The sequence below is a fragment of the Ischnura elegans genome, chromosome X (assembly GCF_921293095.1).
Source record: "Ischnura elegans chromosome X, ioIscEleg1.1, whole genome shotgun sequence".
NCBI classification, from domain to species: Eukaryota; Metazoa; Arthropoda; class Insecta; order Odonata; family Coenagrionidae; genus Ischnura; species Ischnura elegans.
The window spans coordinates 92829780-92848064 of record NC_060259.1 but is presented as its reverse complement, the minus strand read 5'-3'; the positions used below and the strand labels follow the sequence as shown (position 1 = coordinate 92848064).

General features: G+C 38.5%; 1 protein-coding gene and 1 long non-coding RNA gene across 3 annotated transcripts in view; one reads left to right on the top strand and one right to left on the bottom strand.

The window, feature by feature from the left end:
* LOC124170560 (succinate-semialdehyde dehydrogenase, mitochondrial) overlaps positions 1 to 17427 on the bottom strand; it is a 36581-nt gene extending 19154 nt beyond the window's left edge. The window contains exons 1-3 of one of the 2 annotated variants that reach the window (XM_046549360.1): positions 17292 to 17427; positions 16876 to 17204; positions 16564 to 16797 (exon numbers count right to left, since the gene is read on the bottom strand). In XM_046549360.1, the coding sequence (XP_046405316.1) occupies positions 16564 to 16797; positions 16876 to 16926 (285 nt within the window). In that variant the 5' untranslated portion in view covers positions 16927 to 17204; positions 17292 to 17427. The remainder of the gene's footprint in view (positions 1 to 16563; positions 16798 to 16875; positions 17205 to 17291) is intronic. The other variant, XM_046549361.1, reaches the window with a different exon arrangement.
* LOC124170561 lies at positions 13797 to 15340 on the top strand. The gene is made up of 2 exons (XR_006867509.1): positions 13797 to 14376; positions 15027 to 15340. It is a non-coding gene; the product is annotated as an uncharacterized LOC124170561 (long non-coding RNA).
* Positions 17428 to 18285: the final 858 nt, after the last annotated feature.

Sequence of the window (18285 nt, the reverse complement as noted above, 5' to 3'; positions counted from 1 at the left end):
AAATAATCACAATATTCTTCGATCTGTCAACAAGAATGCTTTCATTGATCTGAAGCAAGACTTTCTTCGTCACGCACGTCAGCTTTTTGATGTTGCGGCATGTAAATTGCTTTAGTGAGACTGATTTTGTTTGTGATATTCTTTCGAAAATGCCTTGTTTAGAATGGGAATTCCCTAAGGACAGAGAAGTGGCAGGAAAATGAAGGTAGGCGCCATCGATGTGCAGGAGACCAAAAATAGGAAGACGAGGCTTTGCAGGTTGGAAGGAAAAAGGAACACCCGAATGCTCCACCCTATTTTGTCATAACACTTCTGTTTGGAAGACTCAGGAGATGAAATGACATTGAACGAAGAGTTATGTGATGCAAGAGAAGGAGAGGATTTCATGGAAAAAGGTTAGTGTAAGTATTTTGAAATTGCCAAGATTTGCCTCATCCTGTGATTAATTCTGCATATCAAACCATACCTCTGCAGCACTTGTATCTGCGCACCTAATAGATATCGGGTTGTAGTATAGTAGCTGACAAACAAAAACTTGGAAGACCTAGTTACGGAAAGATCTGTATTAGAAGTACCTTTTCCCTGCCATACACAAGCAGTTGAACGGATGGTACAAATGATAATGTTAGCAGCAAAATCCGTGTGCAGTATAGAACGCAGGCATGGATGGGCATTATCGTGCATAAGAGACATAGAAGTTCAGCCTAAATTTAAAAAAAATCACAAAATAATTTTGTCAGAGTAATTAATGTGCTGTCACAATTGTGTCCTTTGGAAGGTTGGCTGGGGGGGACACGGGTGGAACTCGATGGTAGCCTCTTCCTTGTGGTGAGTTCTGGGTAGTTTCTTCACGAAACTGGCAGAGAGCTACTTAGTGAAATGCTTGGTGTTCAGGTTCTGTCCTCTCTCAGCCTTGGATGAATTTCTTGTTGAAAATAGCTCCACAGGTACATTATACGTCATTATGATTTATGTTAATTTCAAATAATTTACCTTATTATTACTTTTGTGGGATTATTTACTACCATATGATGACTTATTTGCTAAAAAATTAAATTCAATCGAAAAAAATATTATTTTACCTGCAATTTAGCCCCCAAAATGGAATTTTAGAAACGTAGGCAAAAATGAGTTGTGTGGTGCGGGTGGTCTATACTATAATTTTGTTGTTAATTCATAGACATTGTTTGAACCAAAGATTTTGTCAAATAAACCTCAAATTTCATTTCCATAAACTATAAACATGTATCCACTCTTTGGTATTATCCATTAACCCATATTTTCATAAAATTCGTCTTCATAGCCGTTTGATTCTGAATTTAGGCTGATTTTTCGCAAAATTTTAAACTTTAGAGCTCGGGCGGCAGAGGTTAATATTAACTGATTTGAAAAAAATTTTGTATGCGAGATCCTTATATCATTTTGCAACTTTCCCGCACAGGGCAAATTTGATCGGGAAAAAAAAACCTTTTTTCGGCCCAACCTAATGTTCTCATCAGGGTTTTCATGAAGCTTCTCTTCTCTCCTACTCTTCTTAGGACTTCCTCATTTCTTACTCAGTGGACCCATTTGACCCTCATTATTCTTCAGTAACATATCTTGAAGGTTGGTGGTTGCTTTCGGTAAATGCTGTGTAGGAAAAATTATCTGCTTGAGGTTTCACTCCTCGTACTGGGAGCGTTCTCAAGAGAGTGGGAGGGAAACCATTCTTGTCCCAATCTTAAATAGGTTTCATTAACCCATTGCTTACCCGAATTTTCATGCCTCACTTTTGTATACAAGCATACTCTAAATTTAACTTCTGCTGAACAGTTTCCTTCCTTCCATGTTTTAAATTTCCTGCTGTAAGTAGATATTTCTTTCGGTGGAATGCTCTCTTCGCCTGGGTTATTCTGTTGACAATTTCTTTCGTGCTTCTTCCATCACTAGTTATCCTGTTCCCTTAATCACAGAATTCATTCACCTCTTCCAGTTTTTGTTTCCCTATTTTAATGTTAGTATTGACTTCTTCTCTGCAGCTACATACTGATACCTTGGTTTTCTTTGTGCTTACTTTTAGCTGATATTTACCCATTACCTTACCCATATTAACCAGAATATTTTTAAGGAATTACATTTTATATTAGTGAATTTAGTTGTTTTTTTTTCTCCATTTCAAGCAAATGGCCATCTGTATTGTCATGGCGTACCATTTTGCCTTTTAATTTTTATAATCCTTTGCATAACGTGTAATTTGAGAGTCATCATCACTGGTCAGTAATCCTAAGATTGGTTTGACAAAGCTCTCCACTCAGTTCTCCTATCAGCTAATCTTTTCTCACCTACGTACGTCTTCTCTTTCACATCCTCCTCTACCTGTTCCATGTATTTTTTTTTCAAGGTCTTCCTTTGCTGTTCTTGCCATCCACTTATCCCTCAACGATTGTCTTCATTAGGCCATCATGTCTCAAGATGTGGCCTATAAGGTTGTTCCGTCTTCTCATTAAGGTTTTCATGAGGCTTCTCTACTCTCCTTAGGACTTCCCCATTACTAGCTCAGTCGATCCATTTGATCCTCCTCATTCTCCCGTGGCACCACATTTCAAAGGCCTCTATCCTTGCTTTCTCCACTGCTGACATTGTAAATGCCCCACTTCCATACAGGAGCACACTCCAAATGTAGGTTCTTATAAATTCTTTCCTTGCTTCCACATTTGTTTCCCGCTGTAAGCTGGTCTCTCTTTCGGTGGAATGCTCTCTTCGCTTGGGATATTCTGCTGATAGTTTCTTTCTTGCTTCTCCCCTCACTAGTGATCCTGCTTCCCAAATAGCAGAATTCATCCACCTCCACCAGTGTTCGCTTCCCTATTTTAATGCTAGTCTTGACTACTTCTCTTCCGCTGCATACAAATATGTATTTAGTTTTCTTTGTGTTTATTTTCAGTTGATATTTACCCATTACCTTACCTATATTAACTAGAATATTTTTCAAATCCTTCTTCATCTCCACTATGACGGCTATGTTCTAGGTAATTCTTGGAATGCTAATTTTTTTTCACTCCCAAGGCCTTTTCTTAGATTTCTTTACTGGCTTTCTTGATGTAAATGTAGAAAATTACGGGTGACAAGGCACAGCCTTGTCTCACTCCTTTCCTAATTTTTGCTTCTTCACAGCTAGGTCCTGATTTTATCACCGTTACTGTAAGAGGTGGCTGTCATATTCCTTGCCTCATTTCCGTTCTCATCCAAAGTCAGCGCTTCCTTCTTTTTTTTCTTTTCCCATGTTCCCAACCACCCAACCCCCTACAAAGACATGCTGTGAACAGGATCTTGCCATGCATCCGATCCAATAACAGAAGTGCTGACGAGAGGGACAATAGCTCCTTGGGGCAGTCAATGTAGGTACGTGAATGAAGTAACAATAAAAGTGTGATTGTTCCGACATGTGAGTTCATCCTTTTTTATGCGTGATTTTCCTTATGGACAAGAGAACCATGGCGAATTACACTACTTGGTTTTTGTATAAATCAGTAGCGTAACTAGGCTTAATAAGCTCTGGGGGGGGGGGGGGGTGGGATGGCCTGGTGTAGCCACCCCCAGGCAACAGTGTCCGGGAAAATTTTAGAGAAATGACATGCCTGGAAATACATTTTACATCATTTTGGCACTACAGATTTAACTTAAAGCAGATGCAGTTATTACATGTCAAAACTAGATAATAGCTTTAAATATTTTTTAAATTTCCCCGAGGCTTTGGGGGGGATCTATCCCCTTATCCCCCTCATATATACGCCACTGGTATAAACTGTGGATGATTCTCCAGTCATTGTAAAGAACTCCAATTTCTTTCAGGATTCCCACCATTGTGTTCCAATCCAGGTTGCCAAATGCCTTCTCTAAGTCCACGAATGCAAAGAAAGTTGGCTTATTCTTTTCCATTCTCTTCTCTAGGAGTAACCTAAGAGCCAATATTACTTCCATTGAGCCTTTGCTTTTTCTGAATACAAATTGGTCCTCATCCAAGTACTCTTCTGCTCTTTGTTCTATCATTCTATAGGCAATCCTTGTCAGTATCTTCGACACGTGTTATCACGCCTATGGTCCAAATCTTCACAGTTCTCTGCTCTTTTGCTTTTGGGAATATAATGTTCCTTCTGAAGTCCTTTGGTACCTCACCTGTTGAATACATTACACCTATGATTCTGTACAGCTGGTTCAACATATTTTCTCCAGCATCTATAATTAGCTGGAATGGAATAGTACCATTAATTCCAAATGCTTCAGTCATCCACAGGTCTCCGACTGCCACATCAAATTCTGATCTAAAAATTGGGGCTCATATGTCATTTTTATCTACTTCCCTTACATTTTTGATAGCTTTTGGTATTAGGTTGTTTCCGTTATACAACTTATCCAAATATTCTATCCATCTCTTCACTTTGTCTTCCTTTTGAAACATTAGTTCTCGATTTTTGTACCTTAGGACATGGCATCTTACAACCTTTCCTTAAAGTGGTTTCCCATTAAACTATAGGTAGCCTCTATTTTTTCATGCAGAAGATTGTTCTGAATGCCTTAATGAATATTTTTCACCACACTTCTCTAGCCTTCCTCGCTTCACCACATATCTCATTTCTTATTCCCTTGCAGACCACTTCTGATAGTTTTCCAACTCTTCCACTGATTTATTAGTTGTATCCTCCCCTATTCTCTTTTCTATACCTCCTTTAAAAGCCAGTTGATGCTGAACCTCCTTCAGTTTTTCAACTGGCCATATGATTTTCACGTCTTTCTTCATTTTTTAAAAATGCATGTGGCATTTCATTATAACTAAGCTATGGTCACTATTGATATCTGCCCCGGGGTAGCTTCTGCAGTCCTTTAGTTGGTTTCTGAACCTTTTTTTTTCACTAGAATGTAGTCAATTAGGAATCTTCTGAGGTCTCCTGGCATTTTCCACAAGTATCTTCTTCGCATGGGATTTTTGAACAAGGTGTTGGCAACTACTAGCCTGTGTTCTGTGCAAAATTCACATAGCCTCCCGAATTTAAGTATACCGGGACTAGCCACGGTGATAACTTTTACGGGAGTCACCCGCAATGCACAATTGTGCGAAAAATCCACAGAGAAAAAATCATTCGCCTTGACCGGGATTCGAACCCGGATCCCTCGATTTCCGGCCGAGTGCTTTAGCCAGTTAAGCTACCGAGGCGTCATTCATCCCTGTGGAAATTTGTGGACTATACCGGACAAGGTGGTATGGACTGCTGAGCTGGAAATTTGTGGACTATACCGGACAAGGTGGTATGGACTGCTGAGCAGTCCATACCACCTTGTCCGGTATAGTCCACAAATTTCCACAGGGATGAATGACGCCTCGGTAGCTTAACTGGCTAAAGCACTCGGCCGGAAATCGAGGGATCCGGGTTCGAATCCCGGTCAAGGCGAATGATTTTTTCTCTGTGGATTTTTCGCACAATAGCCTCCCGATTTAGGGGTTCTCCCATTGTGTGACTTTACAAATACGCCTTCCCCAAAGAGAGAAAAGTCTACTCCTCTCCCACCCCACCCACCGAGCAGTGATGGTGTGAGGTGGCCTACAACCACCTGATTCCCCCAAACAGATAAAACGTACATACTTCAACCCCCTCCCCCGTGGTGATGTGCCTCAATAGATAGGCCTCTTTCCCAATTTTTTCCCACCTTCCACACCCCCAGAAAACCAAACCTCTTTGGGGTATAAAACCTTGGTAATCACCAGCTGATAAAGATATACCAACCCTGGCCTCGTCACACTGCCAGAGGCTCTGCCATTTTGTCAGGGCAAGCCCCTCTTTAAATAGTGGTCTGAGGAGAGAGAGAGAGAGAGGATCTGGAGACTTAGGAGTTTGGACCAGAAAGGAGGAAACAGGCAGAAAAAGGAAACGGGAGAATGAACGGTAGATTTCCATCGCCAATAAGGTCAACCCACATCATCCTACTGAGTATTCTCTCAGCCCACAGTGTGCAGAGGGTGCAGTGACCCCCAAAAAGGGGCCATCCGAGGAGGTAATCCCTCAGCTGGGAACGAAAGCAGGAAAACTTGATAAGTAGAACCAAAATCCTGAATTATGTCCCCCAAATAAAGAAGAACCTTGACTTACAGCCCCGATCTAGTGTTGCTGAAGAAATCCAGAATCCCCCTGAGAACTGAGGAAAGCCCCATCCCTGTGTTGAAGAGCCATCGCATTTTTGTTTATTGCATTTTGATTTCCATCCTCCTTTTCCCCCTTCTTCGAGTGATTGCGTGTGCTACAGTATTTTAGGACAGGGTGTGCTTAAGGTTAATGTCTTCTTCAGGTAAATTCATTTTTGGGTGTTCATGTCACAGTGAGAAACCACGCCAAAGACTGATTGGAAGGGAAGCTTCTGGTTTTCCTTTCATCAATTGGTCATTGTTTTGCCAATTTAATCATTTTGGTTATTATCACCGCCAAGTTTGATGTTCAAAGCAGAGAAAGATATTGAATGATTTCATGTGTTTTATGCGTATTTTCCACTTTTCTGCATTAAATATTCTGTCAAACTCAAAATCTATGTTGTAAGCTCTCGTTTTTTCATGTACGCCAATCATCGCAGCGAGCCTCCACACATAATAATTCCCCCTTCCTCTCTTTTCCCCATTCCCCATCCAGGTGCCCAAGATCATCCAATCTCCCCTCACCAATGCCGCACTCGCCCGGAGCACCTCACTCACTCTCTCTAACTTTTGTCCATTGCCCCTCACTCACCAACCCAACCAAAACCCCCCCTCCTCCCAGCACAACATATAGCTAATCTTCACTGTATTCCTGTTTCTGTTTTGAAAATGGCCGTATTAATATAAAAACATTGATTGCTTAAGCATTTTTGGCTCAAAATTAAGCTTATATAGTTATCAGCATTCAGCTATTCTGCTCTCCATCCAAATATAATATGTATGTATCATGCCAGCAGAAATGCTTACATAGACATGATCTGGGGAATTAATAAGGTTATTCTTCATTTCAGCAGCATTGCCATGGATCATTCATGCTCTGTAAATAAAGCTTACAATTAAAATTGTCTAAGATGTCAATACATCGATTAAAATGAAAATAAGAAGAAAGAATATGTTTCTAGTGTGGTAGGTTGTAGACTATGAAAGTACATATTTGTGAATTCTGATTGAACTGTGTCTGCCTTAAGACAACATATTGTTGCAAAAAAATATCATAATCTAACTTTTGATGAATCTAATTCCTAAATATTTGTTATCTACGTATTCTAATACATTTTTCTTAATGACAAATCTATCTTGTTCCAGTTTTGGAGGCAATATGTACTTATTTTATATAACCTCTCAGATAATGCTGGTACCCAATGGCATAACTAGGAATATGCTTTGGGGGATGGAGGAGCCTGGGGTGAGACCCCCGTCTCCTGGAGGTTCTGCAGAAATGCTCACATAGACATGATCTGAGGAATTAATAAGGTTATTCTTCATTTCAGCAGAGTAGGTAAGACCCGGTTTTCTTGGGGTCACACTCCAGGCTGGGAGAAATTTTTTATATGCCAAAACTTGACAATAGTTTCAAATATTTTTATTCTCTTCGAGGCTTTGGGGGGGGGATCAAACCCCTCATCCCCCCATAGTTACGCCACTGCTGGTACCCGCCACATATGCTGTTTTCTTCTGTTACTAATTGTACACTGAGGTGTGCAGCAGAATGTTCAGTAAGCTCCTGAATTCAATAGAATTTTCAGTGGGCAAATAGCAGTTATGCAAGATATTTCAAAAAGCTGGTAGGCAACTGACACAGCTGGAAAAATTTCCAGTAGGGGCTCTATTGAACTTGCTAAAACAACGTCACCACGCCCGTCACAGACTTAAAAATACCCTTGTTCCTTACACCTACTCAATCCTTTTATTCATTTGCCTTCTGATTCTCCCAACAACTTTCTTTCCCTGCAAATGTTCACAATACCATCAATTAAGGTGGCTTTGTTCACCTTTGACTTTGTCCCACACCAGTCAAAAATGTTTCTATCTCTATGATAAGGTTACTAACTGATCTAACTCTCATAAGTTATGATAAGTATGTCAAATACTTCCATAATGGTTAGTTAGGTTTAGTTTCTACCTCATTACATCTTAACCAATCTTCTACAGCTCAAAAAAGAGTATTAAAATAAGATTTCAAATCAGTACTTCCTCTGTGAACCATAATTCCCAAGTAGAATTGTTTACTGAGGGTAAGTCATTCATCATAAACTAATATTCTTAGTCAATATGCCCAAAGTTAATCTTCCATTAATATCTACCTCAAAGATCCAAAGATGGAATAAATGTTACATACAAAGGGAATAAAGTTAGTTAATTATGAACTGGTCAAATATTTTATTTCTTAATATTTCAGGAGTCTGAACATAATATTGCAAGGGAATCTCAAGGGAGAATTCCAAGAGTGTCCCAACATAAAATTTCACTGCGTTTCAACAGCGACTTTGCTGGAATCATGTTCCATGTTTTAACACAACGTCAAGAGAGATTCAAGGCATCCATTTTGCAATTGCTGCAACACAATGTCTTCCACTACTCTCATTTTGGCAATATGTACATTCATAAATGAGAGTCAGATAAATAGCCTGTTATTATAATGTTTCAGGAGTACAGCAGACTCCCGATTATCCGGCTGCAGTTCATACGGGTTGCGGATTATTTGTGCATGATTTTCACACTCCCTCAATAATTTCTGCGATCTTTATAAAAAGTGAAATCCGACGCAAAATCACCGGAATCACTCCATTTGAATGCTAGGATACACCGGGCTTATTATTTCCATTAGAATCCCCTTCGTAAAGTGAAACAGCGCAAGCTGCATTCACGGGAGCTCTGTGTTCCTGCTTTCTAAGCCTTGCAGTGTGCGATCACGCTCTGTGGCAACTTGTGCGAGACTCGGCTACCTAGCGTGGTGCCTGAAAGTGTTGTTTCCGACGTTGAGCAGTGCTTTTGAAGCATTTGTATAAATCACTTTTCCTTATCTGTGATCACGCAGCCGCCAATGCGTGATTTACGAAACCAGTTCCTACATGGAGCCTTGATAATATGAGTACAACTTTGTTATTACCGCTAAAAAGATCGCGGACTGGTGAAGAAAGCTCTCAATGAATCCGGGAAGCACTCTATATTAACAGAATAACTGCATTAATAATACTATATTGTTTGATTTACGTAAATTATGAAAATAAGACATTAAAGTGAAAGTTTGGATTATCTGTGTTTTCCGATTGTTCGTGCCATTTATCCCCATCATTATCCCAGATAATCGGGAGTGTGCTGCATATATTCATGTGTATGTTTATATGCATATAATAGCATGAAATAGCGTGTTCCTTATTTTAAATACAGTAGATTCCGGTTAATTGGGACATATCATAACATTGGGATATAATATATATTGGGACTTGTGCACTTTGCCCCAATTAGGTGAACTATCCTGTATATGGGCATAAACAAACATTGAAATGATAGAAAGAAGACTAAAGAATGTTTATAATGCAACATAAGTTTATTAAACTATTAATTTGATTAATAAATCAGAGATTTTAGTTAATTTATTATCATTTTTAAGAATTACAACAATTTAGTTAAAAATATTTTTCACAGCCTCGGGCAATGCTGAATGAATGTCTTTTACTAAGTCCTATTAAAGAAAAGTCCTATCCTCTTGCGGATATTATAACAACAAGAGCTTTCAAAACAGGGCAAGAATCAGTGGCGGCGCGTGCATATACGCATGTTAGCAAGTGCACACCCAAAGATGAATGAATTATAAAAGAAAACTATTCTTTTGCAACGAGAAGGATAAAAATCCTGTTTGCATATGCAAGAAACATGAAGCTCCGAACGCTACAGCTATCTCCTTTTCGAATTCACCTCTCTACAAGTGTGCGATCCCGTGGCATCGCGCCGGGCGCATTTTCGGTCTATGTGATCGCTTGAGGGTGCTCTGGCGGGACGAAGTAAGCGGGGGTATGTACAGTTCAAATGGGTGATGGGAGCAGACTCAAAACGATGCGAGTGCGCACGCGCATATTTTTGGTGAGTGACTCTCAGCTAGTGTAGCGGTGTAGCCGCCACCTACACTACCTGCGCCCAGGATCCTAGTCCGTGTACAGAGTCATCTGTATGGCCGTTTTCTGCACTACTTCCTCATAGGGTGTAAGGAAAGGAGAATGAATTTCACCTACCGCCACTTGTAAAGGTGTGTTTAGAATAATTATTTTAATGCATGCTAATATTATTTCTGTTCATGCAATTTTAAGGGTAGAATATACCAGTGATATGTTTTGCTTGCTATGTATTCTATTAAGACGAAATATGATGCTCATGGATTAGTATTAACATAATATAATTAAATCATCCTATAACTGCTCTAATGCACACCCTAGATAAATTACCACCAGCCACCACTGGCAAGAATAGGAACATTTGTGAAAAATAAGAGTAAATCAAAGGAGGAAAAGAAAGCAAAATAGTATTCTGAAAGAAAATTTTAATTTCATCGCGAGTATAGAGTCTATGTCGCCGACTCATGCCCCAATAAAGCGGCATGCTGTCCCAATTAAGCAGAGAATACTAGGGGATATACCTCTATTGGGTTCTATTCTTCAAGATCTGCCCCAATCAAGCGGCTGCCCCAAGTAACCGGTGGACCCATTAAACGGAATCTACTGTATATGTACTCCTTTAAGTATTTCACAGATACTTGTTAAACACGTACCCATAAAATTACATAACATATTATGTCTAGTACATTAAACACCAAGGGTGAAATTCACAATGAAGAAAATCATTTGGCTCAACCACGATTTGAACCTGGATCTTCCAATTGCTGGTCATTTACACTGCCAAACCCACTGTGCCTCATATGTACCCTTCACTACAGTATGGCTTTGAGATGTCAACACCTGGCTCGGTAAACCCAATCTGAGATTCATCCAGCAAAAAGATGGCTCTGTGAAGGAAGCATACCTGACCATTGATTGGGAGATCTAGGTTCAAATCCCCACTACACCTAATGATTTTTTATGACAAGTTTCATCCTTGGTGTTAATTCACACCTGTGCACACAACTGGATCGTACTCTGTTTTGCCCAGAAAAATATACACCCAGCTAGCACAGATTTGAACTTATCCTTGGAGAAATCAGATATTGTGGGGATAAGCTTATCTTCCACGTTTATTATCCCTTTTTCCCCCGCGATTTCAAGCATTTGGGGAGGGGTTGTCACAGTACCATATCGCTAAAATTGGCCGCATAGTGGCGCTGATGTCCTCCATTACCGTTAACGCCATTAGTGGCTTCGTTTTTACATTTGTGTTGTTGTGTATAGTGGTGTTTGTGAGTAAAAACAATACATCTACGCAGTAAAGTGATAATCCGACCAAAGCATCGTTCTTGTGTCCCTAGGTTCGATGTGGGCTACGCCGGTACGCACAGGTGTATTAAGATTTTTGATGAATAAAGCAAAACAATCTGGATTGTCATGGATATGAATGAATTATAGACAGTGCTGTGATTGATAACGAATGTGAGATATTAGTGATTGCAAATGTCAATTTCTATGGTACCTAACGATAATGGATTACGAATTTGTGCTTTTAAAAACCATTCGTAAGGTACTTCACCGCAGTCTTTGCTATAATGTGATAAGGCTAGAATGGACTTCAACAGTAAGATTTATGGTTTACCGATGAAGCTATGAAGATTGCTCCGTGTTCTAGTGCAATGTATATCGTTTGAAGATGAATTATTTATTAAATATATCGTTTTTAGAGCAATCGTTTTATTTTCGACCTTCTTCTATCGGATTTTTTGGTATGTACCTAAGCTTGTGTGAATGTGTAACTTAGTTTAAAAAACCTTATTGTGAAGACTAATGCGGCGTTGACTTTCGATGGTGGGAGATTCAGTGCATTATATTTCATCATTTCTGTTATTATATTGCAGTATCCCATATAGCATCAAATATCTCAGAGGCATCTCACGATACATGATCTTATATATGCATAGAGACCTCTCTGAGTGGTCATATATGCCTCGTGAGATGTCTCTGGCATGTTTGATGCTATATGGGATACTACATTATAATAAAATGCAATGACGAAATATAATGCATTGAATCTTTCCTCATCGAAAGCCAATTTATGTATTCACATTATTTTCACGTAATTCTCATGAATCTCGTGTGGTGGCGCAGCGATTGTACGTGAAACAGCCGCCACCTACCGGCAATTACGGCGTAAGGATAGGTGTATCTCCAGCTATGTGGACATTCATCTCCAATTTATCCCCAAATACGGAGTGGATTCTTCATACTTTATCTCTGCATCCAGATAGGTTTCGTCACGGCATATATGTATAATATCCTCGTATTTAGAGATACGGCAAAATCTGTGCTAGCTGGGCATTTACAATAAGGCGTGACAATTTCTCAGGCAATAAGAATATTTAAATCAGTCATTGTCGGGAGAGCTGCAACTACTAGTCTTGGATGTCTCAGGTTGATAATTAGCTGTCAAGAGATAATAGATGGATGCCAGAGTGATACATGTATTCTCTCTTCTTTCGTTAAATTCTAGGTGATTATATTAAATATTATGATCATGTCACCTCAGCCTTATGTCTACAGTTCTATCGTCCACCTCCTTAAACTAACCCTTAATTATACTATCAGCTGCTTTATACAAAATATGTTTGTGTCCGAATTGAAAGCAGTAATGTTTATTTCCAATTCAACCATCCCTTGAAATGTTTGTACGCACAGCCACAACCCAGATAACACACACTTCTGTAATACAGCTGTAAGAATACACCAGTTATACATATGTATCTATACAGCTGTATTACACATGTATTACTCGCGTATTTTTACATGTGGAAATGATACACATGTAATACAGCTGTAAGAATACACCAGTTATACATATGTATCTATACAGCTGTATTACACGTGTATTTTTCGTGTATTTCTACATGTGGAAATAATGTACATGTGTAATACAGCTGTACGTATACACCAATTATACATATGTATTTATACAGCTGTATTACAGTTGTATTACATGTGTATTTTTACATATGTACAAATACAGCTGAATTACACGAGTATGAAGTCATCATCGCCTCTAATATTCTTGAACAAATATTCAGGTAATAATCATTTCATGATAGGATTTATTTTCGATCTATAATTGTATTTGTAATGCCGGTACCCTTTTTGGAACCCATATTTAAATATGAACGCTGATGGTAATGTTTTGTTGTTAATTAATATGCTTAACGTACTATGCTGGCCTCCTGCGCTCAATCGCCATATTATTAGACAGATTCCTCTTTTTTTTCTCCGCACTCGTTGTTTACGTTGTGAAAGTAAATGTGGCCGGCTGTTGCTCGGCAAGATTTTCCGTTAATTGTAGAAGAAATACGGCACAATATGTTGTAGCTCGGCTCCTAATTGCTCCATTAGCACCAAGGACGTGTTTAAAAATTTTATTTTCCCTCAAAATGCTGAGAGAAGAGCGAAATGGCTTCAAATATGCCGAAGGGACAAGTGGCACCCGACAACGTCTTCCCGCTTGCGTGAGGTAAGTTTTTCTACACATAATGGTTCCTTGAATACAATTACCTTAAATTTTAAATAGTGTTGATCCACGTATTTCAATCATTTGGTTTGAACTATGCACAAGTAGTAATTTAAAAAAATGTATTCCGGTTCAGATTATCCGGCGAGGTTCTTGACGAGTGTTTTAATGCTTCTTTGTTTTCTATTCATCAATGGAATGTGTGAAATTTTGTGATTAAAATACAATATTTAGTCTGGGTTGCTGAGATGATTGTCGTAGTGTTTACTAAGTACCAGAAAGTGTAACAATCACTTTAATGATGCTACTTTTATATTCAATAAAAATATTTGTTTGTGTCAATGCCGGTATGAAGTAATCTTACGGTCATTTGCAACAAATAAAGGCAATTACGTTTTTTGACTAGAATCTGCATATCCCGATACATATTAATGGATGAAACTTCGCTTTTCATTGCTTCATTTGTGTGTTATTCATGAGAAGATTGACTATCATATTTCGAAGTAGTATGAATGCTAAATTTTAAGATGCAATTAAAATCTCGACGAGTCGCTTTTGCGAAGAATCTTTTCCTTGATTCATTCCAATTTTTTTAATTCCAGTTTTGTATTAATAGGATTCCATTCCTTCGGCTGGTTAAAACTGAAAAATACATCAACACCGAAATTTTGTCGTGGCCCAGGGCTGATGCTGCTGTCTGCTCCTGTGTACTTGAAATTTCAACATCTTTGGCCGAATAATTACTTGTGGTACGTATTCGAGCTTAGTAACTAATTTTAAGATTTGAAATTTTACAGTTAATTAGGTTTTTTTAAAATGGTTTCAGTGATTATCAAAGAGGACGGTGCCATTCATGCCTTAAAATTTAGAGTCATTAAAAAAATATGGCTTTGGAAAACTAGGAGTTTTTCATTATTTCTTCGTACATCATTTCAATTTCAAAACATTATTGTCAGTGTATATTTTTCATATACATTTTTCTAGGACTTATTGTTTTACTTATGGATTTCCTTTTATTAAGCCCATGTGTTTAAGTGTGCTTTTATAAATGCCATGTAAATAGCGATTGTGAAGGGTGGAAGCTTATTGTTAATGGTTAGATATAACTTATTCAAGACCTGATGTGGTGTTGTGTGAAAATATTATGGTTGTAATGATATTTTGGAGATTTCATGTGCAATTAAAACTTCTTAAGGCATTTCTTAGCGACATGTTGTGATAAACCTAGGATATTGTACTCCTAAATCCATTTATGGTGTTTATCCTTCCTTGTAGGGGGATTTTCTGCCATTTCATTTTGCATTGATCCTATATTCTAGTGATTAGTTATGTTTACCACTGGTATACATTAATAAATTTGATTTGCATGATCACTTGCATGTTGTTGCTGCGAATGCAGGTTCCCAATTTTATGCATTGCTACTTCTGACCTGAAGATGCCAGCAGGATGGCTGGAGAAACTGTCGTCACCTATGGACAACTCAATGCGGAGGAATGCCCGGAAGCCAAGACTCTTATGATGTACCTACTTCAGTATATAATGAACTTTAAATTAATTGAAAATTTTCGAATGACAGAATATGCACAATTTGCGTGATATTTAATAATGCATACATTGTACATTAAATGATAATTTTATATGAAAGAATTTGTATAGTTCCGGTTATATTTAATGATGTACATATTGTGCATTAAATGATAATTTTAAATGAAGGAATTTTTTGTCTTCACTATATTCTTAATTTGCATTACAAATGGTTATTGGATGCATTCCTTTCTCATGGAATTCAGGATTCCCAGCATGACATTCACTTTGTCATTGGTCAGGAATTGCTAGGATTGACTACTTCATTGTCCTAACCTCCACTCTTCCCTGTGCTAGTCCTCACTGCTTGATAACTCATCCTATGTACTTCCCTTTCTTTTATCTGTGAACTTCATAAAATGTTTTCCATTGAGAACTGTTCCCATTTTCCCTTCAATCTTGCTATTCATGCACTCAGGGGTTTTCCAATCCATTTTATTCCTCTCTGGTATCCTATATGGTCCTCCTTTTTTACTACTCTGTAAATTTTTTTTCTGGCTGTCCATTTTATATTCTCAATGATGTTCGATCTTCAGGTTTTGAGGGCCATCACGTTTTATCAAGGAAGATTGAGGGCCTCTGCATTTGAACTAGTACAGCTGCTACTTAGAGTAGCTATGGTAAGATGATGTGTGATCAAGTGAAATTAGAAATACAGAGCATAAGTAAGGTTTAGTCAGATTAGTAATTTTTCCATTGACTGCATTTTTAAGTCAGAGAAAATTCTTCTTTTAATTCCCAGAGCAGCTAATATTAGAGGAATCAGCATGTTTAAGATAATGAGGTCAGCTAATGAATACTATTGAGCAAGAAACATAATTTAGATGTATCCATACATAGGATATACAGCTACATACATGTGTATATGTACATGTACAGCTGTAATACACGTGTATATGTACATATACAGCTGTAATACATGTGTATATGTACATATACAGCTGTAATACACATGTATATTAGCTGTATATGTACATATACAGCTGTAATACACGTGTATTACAGCTGTATTTTCCAGAAAAATACAGCTGTAATACATGTGTATTACAGCTGTATGGCAGGACTTTTGAGCTACTTTTACACGTGTAATACAGCTGTATTACAGATGTATACATCAGCTATACACCATGTATAATGCATGTAATACAGCTGTATTACAGGTGTATTACATGTTTTGTGTTATCTGGGAAGGAATAAAAAAATAAAAATCCCTAACATGAAATAAAGCAGACATGGGTCAATTGAATGGTCAATTTGGTAATCACCATGCCACAGGCACTTATGGTCAAAAGAAATGCAATTCCCAAATGGATTAAGACAAAACCCTCAGTTTCACCGTTTGACGAATTACCTTTGCAGTAGTCTCCTGCCATTGAAGGAATGAATCATAAGCTGCCCCAACAGCTTCAAGAGCATCATTTTCATTCATGTTGGGAACACTTCCAATCGCTTCGCCATCAGCGGGATTGATAACAGCAAATTCCTCGCCACTAGCGGCGCCTTTCCAGATACCATTTACAAAAGCTTTACTGCGAACAAGGGACGCATTTCTCACTCTCATTCCAAGTGGGCGTGACAATTTCACCTATTGAAATCAGATTCAGATTACATAACATTCAATCAATATGATCTTTAGCATACGATAAATCATTAGAAATAATACCTGGCGAAACAAGCCAAAACTTTCGCCCAAAACCTGCCGCATCAATCCCATTCCGCTGGCTTTCCACTGCACTTACACAGAAAATTATCTACCCCTCAATTCACACAGGTCATTAAAAATGGATTGATATGTAAAATTTTACAGACTGATGGAACATCAACTAACTAGCTACGGATGTCACGCCAGATCTTTCCTAGAACGCCTTTGATTGACTTCCGGATTTCTTCAACGCTAGATAGATGAGGAGGTGCTGGCCCTGCTCTCAATATAATCATGGAATATGCGAACAACCGTCGGGCAACGTGCGCAAGACTGAAACTGAAAGTGTACTACCAGATAACAGACAGACTATTGGACGATCAAATTCATAAAAAAGGAACGGATTCAGTGTTCTCGGTCAAAAATTACTCTCTCACCTCTTTACACTTGACAACTGAATCAAGCGCAGACGTTCCACAGATTCCGAGAGCATTCAATCAGATGAAATATTTAATTTTAATTGGCATCAGACCCCTACCACTTACACCCGCACCACACCCCTTCTCCCAGGTTTCAATTGAACCGATTGAACGAATCGCAAATAGTGGCGGTGGTGGCGGTAGTGCCGTAGTCCCGTAGTGCTAGTGGCACATATAGTACCAATTTCTACTGAATAGATGGCGTAAGTAAAACCGCTAAATTCAAATTCCTAAAACATCAATATTCTTGAGAACACATGAGCGTAGGAAAAACAGATGTCCGGATTTCGCCGCACATGTCCAGCTTTTTCGTTTAAATATGAGCATCCGGCCGGGTTTTTTCTATTAAGCAAAATTGCCGAGTTTTCTCGTATTACAAGGTATCATTCACCAAATACTAAAATAGAATATATTCATTTAACATGTATACCAGGACATTTAGATTATTTTGGGTGTATAAGTGAAAAGTATACAATTTTGATTTTTTAAATTTTAGAGAATTTTTCATTTTATAAAAAGTTAATTTTGGCAATTTCTGGTTTTTATCAATTTCCACTTCCAGCTCGAGATAACACATCAATGATTTACCCCTTGATAGTGCATCGTAACCACTGAGCTTAATAGAAGGGCCAGGTTCGCAGAGGGCACTGTAAGATAACAAGTTGGATGTCTGGTTTAACACTATTAATTTGTGCACTCCACAGATATATTGTTACCCTCAGACACACGGCGCGAGACTCCCCAAGTCCCTTTGCTCTCAAAGCCACCTACCAAGCCTGTATAGTCTTCTACCCTCTCAGAGTCTTCCTATTGGGTGGAAATGCAGCAGCAAATCACATTATCTGTACAACTTCTCACAAAGACCGGGTCCCACACCAAGATGCGACTGTTCTATTATTTTTACATTTGTAGTAAAAGTTGTTATTTATATTTATGTACTAACACCTGTGCT